This window comes from Esox lucius, chromosome 23 (assembly GCF_011004845.1).
Source record: "Esox lucius isolate fEsoLuc1 chromosome 23, fEsoLuc1.pri, whole genome shotgun sequence".
Lineage (NCBI taxonomy): Eukaryota > Metazoa > Chordata > Actinopteri > Esociformes > Esocidae > Esox > Esox lucius.
This window is the reverse complement of record NC_047591.1, coordinates 17,796,699-17,815,340: the sequence shown is the minus strand read 5'-3', so window position 1 is coordinate 17,815,340 and position 18,642 is coordinate 17,796,699. Positions and strand designations below refer to the sequence as shown.

The following is an 18,642-nucleotide window of genomic DNA, read 5'->3' as shown; positions in this document are numbered from 1 at the left end:
CTAGCAAATCCCAGGGTTTAACCAGAGGGAGGGCACACTGCAATACAGCTTATGATGTAACCAGGCCCTGTCCGTCACGACATGCTCTGGGTGGGTGTGTGAGTCTGTGTTGGGGAAGGATGGGGAGAAGAGGGCGTAGAGGTCGTCGAGTTCTCGTAGGGGTACTCTCTTTCAGTTTGACATAAACCATGTAGAAATAGGCAGAGCCAGACTGGTGTGGATGCGTTTCCAAAAAACGGGTGGTGTGGTGTGCGGGTGACACATTGCTTTTGGAAAGGATTTCCGAGTTCCAAGGAGGACACGGGCCAGTTGGATCGGTGCACAGTAGACAATTTATTAGGAGTTTAATGCAGGCTTGGTGTCAATCTGGCTCCTTTCTGACAAATGAATTCACATTTCTGACACCTTCATTTCCCCACATTACTCTTTACAACAGACAGAGGATCCTGAAGGGAGCTGAGTTTACACAGAACTCAAATGTATTCCAAACAGATAAAAAAAAAAAAAAGCTCTGTAGTATCCAGTACTGCACCCTCCCCCGCCCCCCCCCCCCCCAATTTATAAAATGATTAAGAACCCTGTTCCTACAACTGACATAAAAAGGAGCATCTTTGTGGAAAAAAAAAATACTCAAAGGGAGGGATGTTACTCACTGAGATGACAATGGTGTTACTTCACTTTCTGGAGTCAAAATGGTCGCAGAGCCGGGAGGTCAAATGTCCAGGACAAAAGAAACAGTACCAACATATCCTGAGTCTTTACAAATCCCAGCATGTGGACTACAGTACAATAGGACAGGGAATACACCACACAGAAGGGACTCATATTTCAAAAAAACATGTCATTGGGGTGATGGTAGATTAAGGTGTCTTACAGTGGACATTTGAGATTGGGAAGCTTTATTGACATTCCTGGTCCAACAGGAACATTGAGTAATAGGGGAGATGGAATTTGTGGAACTGTTCCTGGGTTGTGAAATCTGAGTGCATATGAAATCTATGACCACAGGGCAGGGATTGTTATCTGTGAATATGGCACTGATTTGGTAACCGCATTTTATCAAGAAAACATAAAACACTTTAAACATGAACACTCGAGCAGTAACCTAATCCGTAAACTTAAATAATGGGACGGTGATAGAGATGGTGGTGGCTTACCCCTTGGCTTTTTGGTTAATCTTCTCTAAAAGGTGTAAAGAAATAAATAAGAAATACTCTCTAACCCTTGTTACACAATTTTCAACATCACAAAGAAAAAAGCAAAAAAAAAAAATATAGAAGCTAATAAAAAAACATCTTCTACCATATATACATAGTGAACACAATTCATTGATAAATCCATCGCTTTTTATTATCCTGCTAATAATGTACATTAAAAATATTTTTACATTGTACAGAGCGCGGTGTGTGGAGATGGACTAGCTCACTCCAGCTGTACACACCTACAGAGGGGAGAGGGTAGGGTCACTGCTCCAAGGTCACGACCTCCACCGCCTGCCCATCCAGTGTGACCGTGTTGTCGATGCGCGTAGTCACCGGAGCCATGGCCACCTGGACCGGCCGGTTCCCCTGGGCCAGGCTGGTCACCACGGTCTGGTACATGCTGACCGGTATCTGCACCAGGCCTGGAGAGACAGACGGGACAAACACCGGCTTAGACACACCTGCTGCATGTCCCTTCACCTGGTTCAACTCAAAACCCCGTGACACAGGTCATCCTCAGGTGAGCCAAATTCCCATGTGTGTGTAACCACATGGACAGGCTTGGAGCAGGTACACAGCTTCAGGTTCCCGTGTCCACATTACCAAAAAACAAACAGGATCCACATACACACAGACACACATTCGTAAAGAATGCATGTCAGCGTCTCCCCCCTCAGACGCAACACTGACAGGGTCTCAGCAGGGACAGCTCCCTGTCGGATCGCTAGGTGTTTCACATGACCCTATCAACAAACTATATGGTGAATGATAGCCACGTGAATTGTAATTGTTTGGAACAGCGTTTGAGTAATTTGCCAGACCCAGTAAAGACGTCCTCCTCTAATGATCCTTAATGAAAGTGTGCTACCCTGATGTCCCTTTTGAAGTGAAAGACTAACTCCCCCAAAACAAGGAAACAATTATTTTGTCCTTTGCCATATTCTACTTTAACTTGACATGCAGAGGAGTTTTCGAGGGGACTGGTAAAACAACGCATGTTCTGCTGTGAAGTGCCATCGGCCCATGTGGGTCTTTCGTCGGGGAGGGGGGTTTCAAACTGTTTGTCGGCCATTTTAGGCAGCCATTTTAGTGAGCGGCTGCACTGCAGAACAATGGTCCAATTGAGCCTGCTGCCTCCTCTCCACCCTGCCCAGCTGTGTCTGCCTGGATTACTGCTGCGGTCACGTGGGTCTTGGGCCAGGCCCACAAGCTGTCACCGTATCTCAGACTAGGGGAAGAAGGTCAAAGCCCGGGACGCCGGGGGGCGCATGCGTGTGGAATCCCGCTACAATTCAGCGACACACTGGTGTCGGAACAGCTATCGCGGGTATATTGGAAATAACACATGGATCCGCTGCAAAAGATGTTTATCATATTTAGGGCTGGCAGAGTCTAGTGGCCGGACAGTAATGGTGAGAAATATGTCGTCGTGCCCTTAAATAAGGCTCTTAACCCTAATTGCTCATGTAGGTCGGGATTGAAATCTGAGAAGATCTTAGTGTACTTTATTTTCAAAATGTATGACAAAATGTCTACAAACATAATAGCCCAGCATTTTCTGTAAAATGACAAAATGTAATACAGAGTAAATCACATTTTGTTGAATTGAATGCACAGTTTATGATCAACTTGCATGAACAATAAAGGTCCCCCCTGTGGTCGTTTAATCACCCCCCATGGCCCGAATCAGTGAACTCAAGTTGTGTGTTGATTCAGCTAATTGCGCTGGCTATGAGGATTGTGTAGTAGCAGGGCTTACAATACAGCAGGGAGCTCAGTTTGGCAGGGAGTGAAAGACAGACAGAGAAAGTCAGAGAGAGGGAGAGAAGATGAGAGCTTGTGAGAGGACACGAGAGAGAGGACGAGACAGCCTGCTGGTTAGAGTCAAGTACCAGACCAAGCTGCTCACACTTCACTTCCTGTGACATTGAAGGCAGCATGTACCAGGGACCAGCCAATCGCAAAGGGAGTGGGGGGGTGGGGGCTGCACTTCAAACATGCTCCCCTCCACTCCCCCCATTACAATGATTAGCTGAACGCCAATAAAGCTCAGGAGTAGCAATGGGTCTGACAGCTGAGTGGTCGCCGGCTGCTGGCTAACAAGTGGGACCGTGGCCAAAGGGCACTACTTCCACACAGTGCACTACTCTGGGCCAGGGCCGGTAGGGCTCTGGGGACACCTAGCGCAGGATGTTTGGAAATAGGGTGCCATTTGGGACACAGCGTTACCTGCAGTTGCCACAAAACGGGAAAATGGTGAAAAGACAAGCCTTCAGAGCCTAGGGTTCACGGTTTTGCTTTCCCCCTGTCTGTTCACAAGAGCATGCAACAAACCTAGCCCAAAAGAGGAAAACCATTATTCCACTGAAGCTCAGTCATGCTCAGTCACGGGCCCACAGCAGACTAGTGTAGTGACTACAGACATGGTCACAGTGAAGGGGACCAGAAGGGGTTCTGAAGCCCAGCTCTTTAAATGTAGTTGTAATGCTTGCTAATCAGCTTTAATGTTTAAATAAATGCCTCACTCCTATCCTAGTGTCCATTGTACTAATGCAGCCTTTAGGAAATGGGAAGGAGTAAAGAAGGGGACTGTGTGTGTGTGTGTGAGAGAGAGAGAGGGGAGGGGGTGGGGTTGCAGACCGGTGTGTGAGCCGGTTGCTGTCCGGTCCCAGAGCGCTGACAGCTGGCTCCGTGATTATACTATGGACTGATAATGGAGTTGATCAAAGCCTCTTTAGCAGGAGCTCCTCAAGAGACATGACCAATGCCCCCAGGCCGGGGGGGGGGGGGGGGGGGGGGGGGGGGGGGGGGGGGACGTGCGTGCGTGAGTGTGTGTGTGTGTGTACGCCCGCTCATGCACCCGAGAGCCCCACGGTACTAGGAGAGTTCACCATTCTGTTCATCCATGTCTTTTGGACTCCGCTGCAGAATATTCCTACTATAAATTCACATTGGTATTTATGTAACTGTTACCACTGACAGTGTTGTTCTCTATGGCTGATAAAAGAGGGATTCTTTTTCTATAATGCATTTATTTATACCATTTACATCTCTATGACAGCATGACTTCAGCATGAACACAAGGGAACCTCCATCCCTCAACCTCACTCCCACCCTCTTCAAGCCCTCCCTCAACCTCTGGGGCATGTGTCTGGTGTCTCCCCATCACTTCCCCGTCACCCTGTTTGCAAGGACTCTTCTGGTGAGTCATTAACCCCCTCACACGCTCACACGCTCACACACACACACACTGCATCAGCATAGGGTGCATCCGAATACAGGAGCTCCCCGTCTGTCCTGTGCTGTGTCATCTCCCCTTACACTCACTCGTCCTGGGTCCCACACATCCCAGTCCTCATTTAATGGACCAGTTGTTACTGTTTTGTGGGGTGTCCAATCAAAACAACGCACCCTTTGAGCAGTGAGTAAAACAGTTACAAATTTCATTAAGTAGATAATCCTCAACAAAATCGATGGTGTAAACCTTATGTCTTGATCAAAATCCTTTCAAAGGTTTTTAGACATTTGCCTTTGCAGGTTAGGCATACTTAGGGTGACTCGCAGTCCAGAGGTGAGAGAATGGAGAAATGGTTGAAAACTGAATGGAAGTGTAGCCACAGACCGACCTGGTGTTTTCAGATTTTCATTTTTATTACAACGTTCTGTTAAAGGCTATGTGCTTATTGTTGGATATAACAGGTCGCAAAATCAAAACACCTCATTCTCACAAAATGTTTTAGATAAGTCAATTAATATATGTGAGAGACACCCCAGTAAACAAATCATATTGGTCAACCAAAATGTAAAATGCACATTGAAACTTCCCACCATTTTAAAATACCTCCTTTGGCCTACCGAGCTTTAGTAATTTGCATGGCAAATGCCCTTCCAGACAATTTGAATAATTTAAATATGAAAGGAGCTTTTGACTTGTGCTGAATGAAATGACTTCATACAAATCTAGGGTCAACCGTGTATAGCAACTGCCAACCAACGACACTGGGGAAATCTGTGGCCTCAAACACACATGCACAAGGAACAAGGTTTATCCTAGCGAGAGCAGGGGGCCAACTGAATGTGTTAAACTCACCTTCAGCCACCAGTTGCTGACTCATAGTGTGTGTAAATATAAACATTCTATTATGCTCCAAAACAGGGTGAAATGGCAGCCATTTTGGCCAGGCAGAATTCCAAACCTGGGTGGTGAACTGCGCGGAGACCGTGAGCACCAAGTAGCTTCCCCAACACCCTACTTTTTCAGGGTGGAAATGTCTGTCTACACTTTTTCTTAATCGGAAACCTGCTATTGCTTTTATTGCGTTAAAAAACAAAAAAAACAATCAGTACTTGTAGAATTAACCACTTTCCAATTATCCGCTGATCCCCATCATCAACTGATTACAGCCAGTTTATGTGGTAAAGGGAAATGAAATGACCACTGAGGGGGGAAAGAAGGATGCTGTATAATAGATAAAACATATAGAGATTTCATTTGTCAAAACCAGAATTACTTATTGTAACAGACTTCCAGTTCAGTGTGTTTTTTGCACTAAAATCAGATGGTTCTCTAGAAGGATGGTGCCGGCTGTTGGGTAACGGTACGTGTCTTGGTGATACACTAATACACTAAGACAGGTTATCAGGATATGACAGGATGTCAGGGAACTTATTCAATTGGTAATTTGGAAAACAAGAAATATTAAAGCAACTGGAAACAATGTGGCAGTCGAATGAGTTCTTAGATTTTTTTTCCAATCTGTTTTTCACCGTAGTTTAAAATATTAGGCGTTGTTCTTTGAATGTCAGGGCAGCATTGAACGAATGTGGAGGCAGTGTGTTTTGAATGTCAGGGCAGCTTTGAACAAATGTGGAGGCAGTGCGTTTTGAATGTCAGGGCAGCTTTGAACGAATGTGGAGGCAGTGAGTTTCAAATGTCAGGGCAGCGCTGAACGAATGTGGAGGCAGTGTCTTTTGAACGTTAATGTCAAAATGATTTACACTGGCGAGTGAATTACCTGACAGCAGCTGTTGAGAGGTTGTGTGGTACGTACCGCTGCCATCCTGCACCCCGGTCAGTGCCCCCACAGCGGCCGCGGTCTCCCCGGCCAGGACGATCTGCCCCCCTCCCTGTAGGGTGGCCTCGGCCAGCGTCGCCACGGCATGGGCAGCCGCCTCACTGCAACACAGGTCCAAACAGACGGGTTAGAAAACGAGACCGGTGAATCCGAGATTCATTGGTCCAACCCAGTAATCAGACGTCTGCCCACCCCCCGCGCCGGGAGTCCGTTTTAGACCTCGGCGAACGGATTGGAGGACACCGACATCTAGAAGGAGACGAGGCGGTGACACGTAGACACTGTACGGAACTAAAACCAGCGCTACGGGGACTCGCGGGAGGTGGGGGTTAAGCAGCTTTTCTGCGAGCGTCTATTTCGGGAGCCTGTCAGATCGCTCTCCACAGCCATGCTGAGTGCGTTTCAAACTGCTCTTGGATAATAATTGGATTTAAAGGCTTGTATGGATGTACTTTTAACGTAACTTTATTGTCGTTTTTTTAAGTCAACTGCGTTATACAACAACGACAAAAGTACTAGCTTTGGCTAGCTTCTGATACAGCTTATGTGAATGAGCATTAGCCCGCCAGCTAGCAACCTCTCTTTTTCAGGAGGGGAGGAACAAATGATTATGCCCTGGATGGGGAAAACAGGTACAGAATGTTCTGTTCACGAGGTAAACAGGTGGGAAGGGGGTTGGGGGGACCTCAGGGGGATCCGTGTAACAAGCCCCAAAGGGAGCTGAGAACTATCCTGGTGTCAAGTGCTCTTCTAGTACCGAAGGTCAAAAAAAGCTAACAGAAGCTTGCTTCAACACCATTTCATCGGTTTAACAGTTTATTCCCCAAAAGACCTGACACAATACTTTTGTCACCACTTTTGCCACGTCTTCTGTCTCATTGAGCAGTGTTTTCCCAAGGCATAAACCGAGTGGCTGACTGGTCTATCAGCTGTTTACACATGGAATGGCTAATTAATTAACACAAAATAAATACTGAATGTGCGTAAAAAACAGTTGACCCCACGTCTCTATGGGACCCTTAGTTACATAGACCCAAATGCCAACCCCCCCCACAATGATCAGTGGGACGTAACAGCTACCTGTGCAATTACAGACATTTGGCTCCTCCCCTAACTACGGTTGCAAACGCTACGGCCTAATGTCAACACCTGATATGAACATCATTTTATGGACTTGGTTCACAGCGTCCGATTCCTTATTGTCAAGCATTTTTGTAGAATGAACGTCGATGGGTTAGCCCTGGATCTCTTCATTATCAGCACTAGCAAAGCCCAGTGCAGAAGAGGGATATGAATCACTCAATACACTTAATGATATACATGAACAACGTCTTTCATCTTTTTTTGTGGCCTATTGTATCAACAGCCCGGTCTCATCGGTAAAGCTGAAGATCACAGCAAGGTTCTCTCAGATATCCAGGTCAAGCCGTTCTGCGCATTTTCACATTGCTCTTCCAACCGTGAGGTCACATGGGTCAAGCGGTGAGGGCTTGCAAATAATGGGGTCTTGCCTGATGGCTTGCTACCAATTCCCATAGTAGTGAAAACGCTTCGGATACAAGAACAAGGAGGAGATTCTCTGACAAATTAAGGATCCACAGAGATTTCTCAGAAAAGGTGTGACTCAAAAGGAAGGAGCCGGTACCATCACTCCTTGAAGAAAGGTAAAATCGCATCCCGAGCTGCTCATTATAACAAGACAAGTTGCAACGGGCTCAAATGAAAACAGCATGCGTAGCCCAAAAGGACTAACTAGCATCAACAAAATGCAAGGTTGTCCTTCCTCGTTTAGGGTTGACATGAGATTGAACACCTGTATGTTCATTTTTGAATGAGAAAAGCACTGCAAATTAAAATTGAAATGGTCTAAACACTAAAATAACATAACTCTAAAGAATATTATGTTCCAAAAGACATACGGACTGAGGTCAAAATTCCCAGGACTAAAACCTACAGTAACCATGGCAACACACAGGACTGTACCAAGCCATGACCAAGTGGACCTCAATCAGGGAGTTACACACGAAAACATCAAAATGACCTTTTGATAGAACATTTCATGGGAAAATGGGGACAGTGAAAAAAGTGACAGACAATCTACAACACACGTAGTTCTGTAATGTACATTGAGGAGAACGTCCTTATCCCGGGTCTCGTTGTTTTTTTCCTGTTTTCAGTGAACCCCCGGAAGACCTATTGCGGCTTTGGCACAAGCAAACCAAGGGAATCTCATAAGCCAATCACGGCCGTTCCACAGATCAAGTCCTCTCAACGATCACTTCCTCCAGCTCCACTTGACCCTGGAGACCAACTCCCCCTTCCTGTCACATCAATCCATGCCTTAGTCTACGGGCGCCTCGACTGACCCAACGAGAAACTCCCGGTTGGACGTTCTGCCGAACTGTGCCGCACCCGCTACCTGTTGAGTGCCATGGTGACGGTGGCGCCCTGCTGCATCTCCTGGGTGGCGGCGACCGCGGCCTCGGCGAGGGAGGCCACTGCCTGATTGGCCTCGGATGCCTGAGTGGTCTGGATGGTCATCTCACCGCCCTGCAGAGTCGCCCAGTTCTGCTCAACCTGGCCAGCAAGGAGGGGCGGAGGGGGACGGGACGATGGGAGGAAAGAGGGGGACAGACAAAAGGCGGGGGGGGGGGGGGGGGGGTTGAGAGCGAAATGGTGTGGGAGACAAAAAGGAGAGAAAAAAGACGGGGAGGGGAGACAGAGAGAGGCGGAGTTAGGGATTTTTCCACACTACGGCAAATGTCTGTCCTCAGAAAATGAGCGGGATTGTGGACAAACACTTGTCGTAGCCAATGAAGATAAAATGTGACGTAGATCTGTCGCTTACAATGTACTGTGGCGACACCTCCATGGGCAATGTGCGACACACCGCTGACAGATTCTGGTGAAGAGTAGAAAGAACTTTGTGTTCAGCGATGACATGGAGACGGGAGTATAAAGCTGCATTTGATTTACAGTACGGTTTCAGAAGTTATGAAGGCATAGTGATTTATGACAGTCTTAGAAACATCACAGCATGCAAATTCCAATAAAACCAATTTGTCGGCTAACCTCTACAGAGAACGCTTAAACGTCTTGAGTAGTTTAAAACGAGAGTACTTTATTGTTTAAAACTAAAGACTTGTATCGCTTATCTTATGAATATGATACAGAACTACAAACCAACAAGATTACACACGCCTCATCTGCAGGTATTAAGTGCACCAGAGTGTTGCATTTTCTACAACACTTGATGTAATAAATAAAAAACAATAACTGATTGGATTTATATAGCGCTTTATCCAATAGCGCTTTAAATAGTAAGAGGGAAATCACCTCGTCCATGACAAATGTGTAGCACCCACCTGGGTGTGCTCTGGACTGCTCTTTTGCGCCAGAAATCTCACCACACGTAAACTATTGACGAGGAGAGGTGAGGAATGATATGTGCCAATTAGGAATGAGTGGATGGTTAACATTAACATCTCAAAAGAGGAAATGCCGTTTGCACACTACAGAGAGAGGATTTTTCAGACCAGATTTCTCAGAACATTTTCACCTCATTGCAACTGTAATGAAGTAGAAAGGTGCACAAGTGACTGAACGTGTACAATGGAGGGAGTCAGGGTTAGTGTTTTAGGCTACGTGCTATGTTCAATACTCTTTGGGGAACGTTAATGTAACAATCTCTATGACATATCAGCAAGCCGCCCCTCGCACACAACAGGGGGGGGCTGCAGTATTATCACTGCATTCTGTCATCATATGGAGGAATCAGGTGTATCTGTAAACGTGTGTGTTGTGTTGTGTGTGTCTCCGTGTCCCAAGTGATGACTGGGGAATGTTACCTCTCCGTCGTTCACAGTGGTGTAGTTGACCTGGGCCACAGTCACTGTGCCGGGCAGCTCTGATGCATCGGCCAGCGTGGCAACCGTCTGCCCCGTGCCCACCTGAGAAAGGGGGTGGGGAGAAAGAGATGGACGGGAGTGAGTAAGGGAGAGAGAGGAGGGGGGGGGAAGGGAGATTACAACGGGCAGCTGGGCCAAAACAGCCAAATCCTCCCCAGATTATTTCACTCTAAATCACCGTCCCAGGCCTCTTAATACATGGTTCAATTGAAACAGATTGAGGCACTGGTTAACCCAGAACACTGTGGTAATGGTAAGAAAATAACGGATCCTAACGATGGTTGCAACATTCTGGAAATGTGCCCAAAGTTCCCAGGTCCTTTCAGAAATCCCAGTTGGAGGACTGCCTATCCACATGTTTCCTCCTGATTCTGTGAATCCTTAAATCTGGATTTCCCCAAAAAACAGGGAACGTTGCAACACTAATCCTGACTCAATGATTGGGTGACCTCTGACCTTCGGAGTAGGGTGAAGATGACCTTAAACGATAATCTTAGTTCAGGTTAGCATTTTCCTCCATTAATGACCAGCCCTTCATGCTCAGATCTATTAGGCCATTTCAAAATGGCAGAAGTGCAACTAAATTCATCCCAGTATTTAAAATTCCAAATCTCCCCTACCAACTGAGCAATTTTTTTATACATATTTTTTGTCAGAGGGAGATACAAGGAACAGTCCGTTTATGAAAGACAAAAAGCTGAGGTTCAGATACATACGGCTTTAAGGTCAATCAAACCAAACCAAACACCTGCCTAAATGTTTCAGTATTCACGACCAAACCACTACGACGTTCAGTGACCCTGGCTTGGTGCCTGATTGTCATATTCTTAAGAAGTCTACAGTAACTACACTTCATTCCCTCTGTGAGAAACACTCAAGGTTTCCACCTAGCACCCAACGGTTGAGACTGCGATCTCCGGACCCAAACCGCGACCCGTCCACTGACCTGTATGAGTGACACGGTACCGTCCGGGTTGCTGATGGTCTGCACCACGGTCTGTGACGGCACCAGGTGGGCGATGCTGGCTGTGGTCATAGTGGTGTGTTGAGGCACTTGCACCTGGTCCTCGAAGGCGTAGAGCAGATCTTCGCGGCCGTGCTGCTTGTAGCAGTTCTTCACGATGGTCCGCAGTGCCTGGGTCCACGAGACCTAGGACCCACGGAGAACAGTCACAACGAAAATCTAATCTAAAGTACACGTGAAATGCAGTGAGTACATGCGTGTCGCCCACAGAAATACAGTTTAAAATGAATGAAGTCATTTCAGCTTCAGATGTATTCCGAAATGCAAGCCAAAAGTAATATTTTACTTTGCATTCGGTCGCCTGAATTTAGTCTTGATTTTCGGGGCTATTTAATGCTGCCATTTCTAAATGCTAACAATTATGTTCCCCATGTCAACTGTCTAAAATCATCTGGTGGCTAAATGTAGTTTAATCAAGTCATCGCTAGAAAAGTCTCTCCACGTTGACCTCCAACATGTGGTGGCCCTCAATTATATAACATCTAATGACACTGGGGATGCCGGAAGACATTTTGTTCACCCTTTGTTTCTGCTCCTCTGTGCGCACGTCGCTGCGCACATTAGCCCAGGGGATATCCTCAGGCCACCAGATGGGCTTGCAACTCTCCTTGCCCCAGCCAGGTTTTCCCCTACCCGTTGAATACTTCAGCATCTCTGGGATGAACGCCCGCAGCTGGGCCTGGCCAGAGGAGAGAAGACACTGGGTGTAAGTTGGCACACATCACTCACTCACCCTTGACGGAGGGAAGAAATGCAGTGTTGATTACCTACCTGCAGCTTGCAGAGGTGGACCGGGCCCAGAAATAGGCTTTCTAAAAGCAGATCACGCCGCACTCCTCATCACCAGAATGTGAATGTGACAACTAACAAACTAACAATAGTTAGCCCTAAAGGATTTCCCTCTGGGTTGTGTTCATTAGGCACCCAATCGAACAAAACCAGGAGGGACAAAACAGACTTGTCCAATAAGAAACGACACCCGGTCAACCCTTGTCTAGACAGTGAGCCTCAACCGCCTCAACCTTCCATGTTCTTCTCGCTGTTCCAAGTTCTAACCCTGTCAGGCGGTTGACGTTCCATCCCCTCTCCCCACGGCTTCAGTGGTGTGCTGTGGTCCAGAGGCAACAGTTAGGGTCTGAAGCCTGACTGCATAACGAGGCCTCCGAGGGAGGCGGAGGGGTCATCTGGTTAAATCCGGTTTGGTTTAACCTCTCCTGGTGGATGAGTGTGTGGGACGTGCATTGTGCGAGTTGGGCTGGAGTCTTCGATGCTCCCGGTGATGTAAACCCAGAGTAGGGTTGGGGCAGGGAGATTATACTGCAAAACGAGCCATTGCAGTCTGCTCGCCTTGACATCACCGACTAAATTTGGCTTAAGGGAAAATAAATTGCTGCCCTCTCTCTCTCTCTCTGCACCATACAGAGTTGGCTCTGTGCTGTGACAGAGTAGACAAAATGGCCGTGCACATCCAGTGATAAGTTAAGACACTAGCACTTTCTGAGCCCCCCCCCACCAACTCACTACTGCCCGCGATGCGGAATAAACTCAAGAGGGACATTGACAGAAATGCTTATTCAACAGAGTATATCAAATGGAGACTGAAAAAAGGGAAAACCTTTGTTTGCTAGTGTAGCAGATGACGGCCGCAGCAACACACATGCCCCTTGAATTGATAAACTTGTTCAATTATACAAGGAAACATAAAACTAACAACCATAAATACTACATGAGGCAGTCGAGAGCATTTCTGAGCTCAGTCAGCTATGTCGGGACAGAGCAGGCGTTTCTATGAATCAACTTACAGTACCACCAGGGTGTTAGTATAAAACATAGGGACAAACATAATTGGCCATTTCTACACAAAGACATTTTCAAATACCGAGAAATACAAGGAAAATGTACTATTGCGCATCGGTGCCGGCACAATTTTGTTTGTGCAGAACTTAAGATGAGGAAACGTCGCTCCTGGGATCTACAGCCACTACAGTAGTCTTTCGCTGCCAGAAAGCTGCTGGGTACCACTGTGCCTTTTTTGTGTCTTCACCTGTAGCCTGGGTAGAGGGCCTGGGGGACAGATGGCCTAATTACAGTGGCGGTGGAGTTAAGAGGCACAGACTGCTGAGGACCCCCCCCCCCCCACACACACGTTTGGTCTAATCTCAGCCAATCGACAGATACAGAGCCAAGGCTTCAGTCCAAAGACCTGTAATTACAGGCTGGCTCCCCCGTTGCTCCTCCCAACGCCACCGGCCACCGGGGGCCTTGTGTTTGCTCCCCGAGACCAGTTGGTGTTAGTGTCTCCTGAGTTAGTCCTCGGTCCGACTCGCCTAAACTGGTTGTTGTGCAGTTCCTGTCAGTTTGACTTCACTGTGCTGCTCCTCCACGCCAGTAACTTATCAAAGGTCTGTCCCACTGACATGAACTGTCTCGCGAGGAAAGTGGTTCACTACAATTCAACCCTGGCCATCCTCTTCTGTCACTCTAGCACCAGCTATTGTTGGTGACAGTTTCCTGGGATACACCTTTGCCTCTCCTTCCCCTGGAGATCTGACCCCCCCCCCCCCCCACTTAACCAAACTGCTACCCAGCCTTCACAAGAGTGTAACTAAGGCAACAAGATCCTCCTTTCATTACTACAACTAGTCGAAAAACAACGACACATTTCTTCCTGGTTCTACCATGCCTCTCCCCCAAGGAGACGGGGGAAACCAGTTCAGTAATTGGCCACTTCTCTCCTTGTGGGCCCTGCGATTGGCTGTCCCTATCCCTGTGGGCTGTCTGTTTGGCTGCCTCTGTGCATGTGCTCTCTCCCCCAGGTAGCGTCTCTGCGTATACACCGTCTCTGATGACCTGATGACTGCATCAGCTGTGGAGTAAACAAGCCGCCTCCCACCGGGGGGGTTAAAGGGTAGTCTACCGGCCAGCTCCGGACAACGGTTCATCACGTTGCCTACTGAGCACAAGCCTAATGTGGTCCATACACCACAGCCCCAGTCAAAGCACTTTGCTCTCTCTCTCGCTCCACCAACAGTGGAACCACACCCTGCGCCTAGATGAGGATATCCGGCGCTTTTAAACGACATGGCCATGTCTGCCAGCCTTTGAATAATTTTGGCTTCCAAATCTGCTTCATTTACACACGTTCACAAACTACAATAAAGAAGGCTATATAGTTGTAATAAGCAACTAAAGTACGATATAGTAGTAGTAAGCAGCTCAAGTATATAGCCTCCTTGAGTTGTAATATGTAGTATCTAATGACAAAAGGTTTTCCAGCAAAGCCAACATACTAAAACACTGGCAGTTTAATTCTGGGTTTCTGGATCCGTTTCCCGATCTGTTGGCCAGGGCGTCTCACCCTTTGAATGTCCATGACCACCCATATGCAGTCCAAATGTTAGTTATTAAAGGTAGGCAAAAATAGAAGGACTAAAAATCCACAATATTTTTCTGCACAGTTTGAGGAAGATAATTGTCAAGGAGACGCACACATGCCTGTTTGATGGCCGATAAAAAACAAACACGGGGATTCACTGTACCTTGATGACTGAATGTGGGAAAAGATGGGTGCATTGATATTTCTATAGGTGTTTTCTTTTATTTATTTATACAAAATAATATGTTGTTTGATAAAAAGACAGAATGTGATTTAAACTAAGCAGGACAGGCGTGTTCTGCAAATCCTCTCTGATGTCTCACCTGTGTCATCTTGTCCACAGAGACAGGGATGCCGTCGATGGTGAGGGGGGGCAGCTCGGATGTGAGCTCCCCCCCAGGTGGCGCGTGCTCGGCCAGGGCATTCTCTAGGTCCTCCAAAATCATGCCCTTGTACTTCCTCACCTGCAGGGAGAAGGACAGGGGGAAAGAGTGGTAAGTGGAAAAGCCGGAGTAGGGGAAAAGTCGTTTCTACACGTGTTCTGTTTATGGGTCTGGCTAGGATCAAAAGGACCCCCATCCCACACATTATAACCAGTCGAATGAAGAAATAATAAAAACACATTCACTTTTTAATCAGTGACTAAAAGCAACTTTATCTACAGACACCCAGAAATGTATACTATTCTATTTGTAGAGGGAAGACAAGGCATCAGCTTATTATTTTCACCAATTACAGATGAGTGTTTACACATGAAAACAGGAAGGCCAGCACAGTGGAAGCACGGAGGCGATATGCACGGGGCCAATGGCGTGAATCAACATTAACAACACACTCCTTACGGAAAACAAACATATTTTTCCTCTGAACACCATCACCCGTCTGAGTTAATGACCTATGGTGGACAGTTGGCACTCACCACGTTCTCCAGGGGCGCAGCCCCGAACACCTTGAACAACGCGTTGGGTTTGGAGGGAGAGATGCACAGCACTATGGCCTGCTGGCCAACTCTGGTGGTGTACTCGTCCAGAGTGGCTCTCAGTTTCCTGCACAGACAAAAGCACCACGAAACACTCAAATGTGGGGACTGTACCATCAAAATAGATGCGTCTATCCAAACCTCATAACAGTAGGTTAACTTTCAGAACGATAAAGAGAAAAGAGCCAGGAAAACAGAATCCTAGATTTACGCGACGCTCACCTCAGCAGGCGTGTCTGCTGTCTTTTGCGGATCGAGGGGTTGGACTCAAAGATGTGGGGCCTCTTGCGTTTCTTTCCCGTTGCTACGGCAGCAGCAGCAGCCATGCCCACTGGGCCTAAGATATTGACAAATTGTGAAAAGGAGCCGTTAGCGTTAATGGTCTGACAGCACCATCTGCTGGTGAGTTAAACATTATACCATTACTGATAGCAGCACCATCCAGATTTCAGATGAGCCTACGATCTGCTTTCCACTTTTGGACATTAACAAGACAACACATTCTATCAAACTTGATTGGCTGATCAGTGCAGTAGATCCATTCACCTCAAGACAAGCACGTGAGGGATCTAGATTCGTTTATTCAAAGCATGCTTTGGTCAGACTTAGTATAAGTGTAAAGCCAAGATTTAGTTTTGAGTTGGGTTTAAGTTTAGGGGGTAGGATGAGGTTCAGACAAAAAGTTGTTTTTCCACCCTGACGTCAGTTCGGCCGGGGCTCACCTGCGGCTGCCAGGTGCGCCGTGACCTCGTCGTTGCCGGCCGAGTGAAGGATGTCCGAGTCGTCGTAGGCGTCGTCGTCCGCTGACGAGGGCGAGTCCTCGTCGGCACTCAGCATGCTGTGGTCGGTGTAGGTGGCCACGTGGACCTGTTGGACTGTGTGCTCTTCGATGGTGGTCAGGTGTTCAGTTTGGTGGACGTTGTGCTCCTCCTCCATCGCGTGATGCTAGCCTCAAACACGAACTGACACAATGGACAAGGTCAATTTGCATGGAATTCTGTTTATTTTTCCCTTGTGTCTCGTCTCAGTACGTAACACACAAAATGGTTGGGGGTGATATAGGGATATCGGACACTCTGGTCTAAAAAAAAAAGTTCTCCATTCAGCGTTATTATTTATTTAAATTGTAGACTTGGCTTAATCTGTGTTTGCTAAACCGGCCCTTGGAGTTCATGTGCTGTACAATAGTAGAAAATGGGATATTGATGCAACGAAACCAGAGACTGACACACCTTTACCTGTCAGTGGTCTAGGAGCATGTATAGGACTACCTTTTCTGTGAACCCAGTAGTATGTCAACATGGCTAAATGAAATGCTAACTATATATAGCTTAATGTTTCATTGTAAAATATAAAGGTACGCACGCTAGGGTGCTCAATTCTTTAGTATACGTGATACAGGTGATGTTATGACCTACCATATTTAATTAACCACCAGGGGGCCTCATACTTCCCAAACAATGTTAAGTGGTTGCCGGTGTGGATATAACGTTGCAGTGCTTCTGTACTTAATAAGTGAGTATAATACAATGACGCATATGCGTGTATCATTCATATTATTTCTCAGGAATACAACAATATTAACGTGTTTATTCATTCAGAATGTTTTATTTTTTTTACCCGAAGAATTATTGTACAAGATGATCACTGAATAACTTAAGGACATATATAGAGGTGGGGGGGGGGGGGGGGGGGGAGATGCACAGCAAGGAGTGAAGTCAACATCAATTATGAATGTAATGCATCCGTATTGTTGAATGTAAGGCATATTTATTTGAGAGACTGCACAGAAACTGGGACGTGAATAGGCTGGCTGGCCATGCTTTTCGGTTTGACAAATTATCCATCGCCATTGATCAATAACAACCAGACCTGATCATTTTTTGGTAATGCATTATCTGGTAAAATATTCGCAAATGTGGAGACGCCGTTATTATGCAGACAGACCATAGCTACAAGCTAATGTAATGTGCAACCCAACCAGCCATTCAATGATGGAAGTGGATAGACAACTACTAGCTACTGTAGCTAGTTAGTGGCTAACTAACATTAACGAGGCCATCAAGTGTTATTCTACTAGCCTTATAACTTGTGGGTACTTTAAACTGGTTGATTGTTCCGCGCATAATTTTATGAGACCAAAACCTGGTTAAACCTATCGGGCAATTTCAGTTAGCTATGTAGACAACCATATCGCAGTTACTAGCGAATGTCCAAGATAGCTTAGTAGCCAGCTACATTTCGGTATACAATTAGTCACGCAGCATTAAGCAGCAATGTTTAGCTAGATAACCGACAACTATTGTGTGGATACTTAACGAAACATTGCCGGAGTAAGCAAAATGCGAACTATTGCTTGCTAAACAATAGTTCGGCCGAAAAATAGATGTGTACTGGTATGCTAACGTTGAAAAGAACGCAACTCGCACGGAACCCGCCATCTCGAGCTGCTAACACAAGACATACCAGGCCTGGCGGCCTACATCAACACCAGTGCTATTTTTGCGTTAACTCGGTATATTCTCATTGTGCTAAAAGTCTATTGCCGTCAAAAACGCGAAATATTCAGTTGTTTCGTTTTCTCATAGGCATCTAAAAGAATCTGCATATTTCACCCCTATGCTGCCGGGTTTGGTCGTGCGGCTGCGCCGGGGCTGAAATAGCTGGAGATTGCGCGGTAGGGCACTAACCTCAGAGCGGCTGCGCTACTTCGGGCCTGCGCCGTACGATGGGGCTGGGAATCCGAGCTCTAATGGAGGACAAAGAACAGCCAGCCCGAAAACACCGAAGCCGAAACTCGGCGGTCCCACTGATCTACACGAAGACCGGGCAAACCACGCCCCTTTCTAGTTAAAGATCCCCACATCTTCAAAGATTTTTTTAGACGATTTTCCTTACAAGCGAAACGTGAACGTATAGCCAATGTTGATCTTTTTTTAATATAATTTTTTTTTATTTTGTCATATTTTATTTGCAATCTGGCCACCCCCATTTTCTTACAATGTACTTTGTAATACTGTATTTTAGTCGCAAATTACTCTACCCTTGGTAATTTGTAATAAATGTCCAAACATGCAT

At 46.6% G+C, this 18,642-nt stretch overlaps 1 protein-coding gene across 5 annotated transcripts; it reads right to left on the bottom strand.

Annotated features, from left to right (window-relative positions):
• Positions 1-320: 320 nt before the first annotated feature.
• Positions 321-18,394, bottom strand: nrf1 (nuclear respiratory factor 1). Of its 5 annotated transcripts, none has more exons than XM_010887298.5 (13): positions 18,255-18,394; positions 16,287-16,526; positions 15,787-15,901; positions 15,505-15,631; positions 14,909-15,049; positions 11,730-11,888; positions 11,132-11,335; positions 10,126-10,227; positions 9,614-9,694; positions 9,126-9,179; positions 8,697-8,854; positions 6,218-6,378; positions 321-1,624 (listed from the first exon to the last, which is right to left on the bottom strand). In XM_010887298.5, the coding sequence occupies exons 2-13, from the start codon at positions 16,498-16,500 to the stop codon at positions 1,464-1,466; spliced, it is 1,677 nt and encodes a 558-aa protein (XP_010885600.1). In that variant the 5' UTR covers positions 16,501-16,526; positions 18,255-18,394; the 3' UTR covers positions 321-1,463. The 5 variants fall into 5 exon arrangements, with proteins under 5 accessions (XP_010885600.1, XP_010885602.1, XP_010885601.1 ...); XM_010887300.5 differs by having other exon boundaries at positions 6,254-6,378; XM_010887299.5 differs by having other exon boundaries at positions 8,697-8,845.
• Between the last annotated feature and the right edge of the window lie 248 nt (positions 18,395-18,642).

Coding starts and splice junctions, on each gene's coding strand:
- nrf1 (XM_010887298.5), bottom strand. CDS start 16,500: ATGGAGGAGGAGCACAACGTCCACCAAACTGAACACCTGACCACCATC. Junction 15,050..15,504: donor CTGCGCCCCTGGAGAACGTG/GTGAGTGCCAAC, acceptor TTCTCCCTGCAG/GTGAGGAAGTACAAGGGCAT. Junction 10,228..11,131: donor GTACCGTGTCACTCATACAG/GTCAGTGGACGG, acceptor CCCCTTTCTCAG/GTGGGCACGGGGCAGACGGT.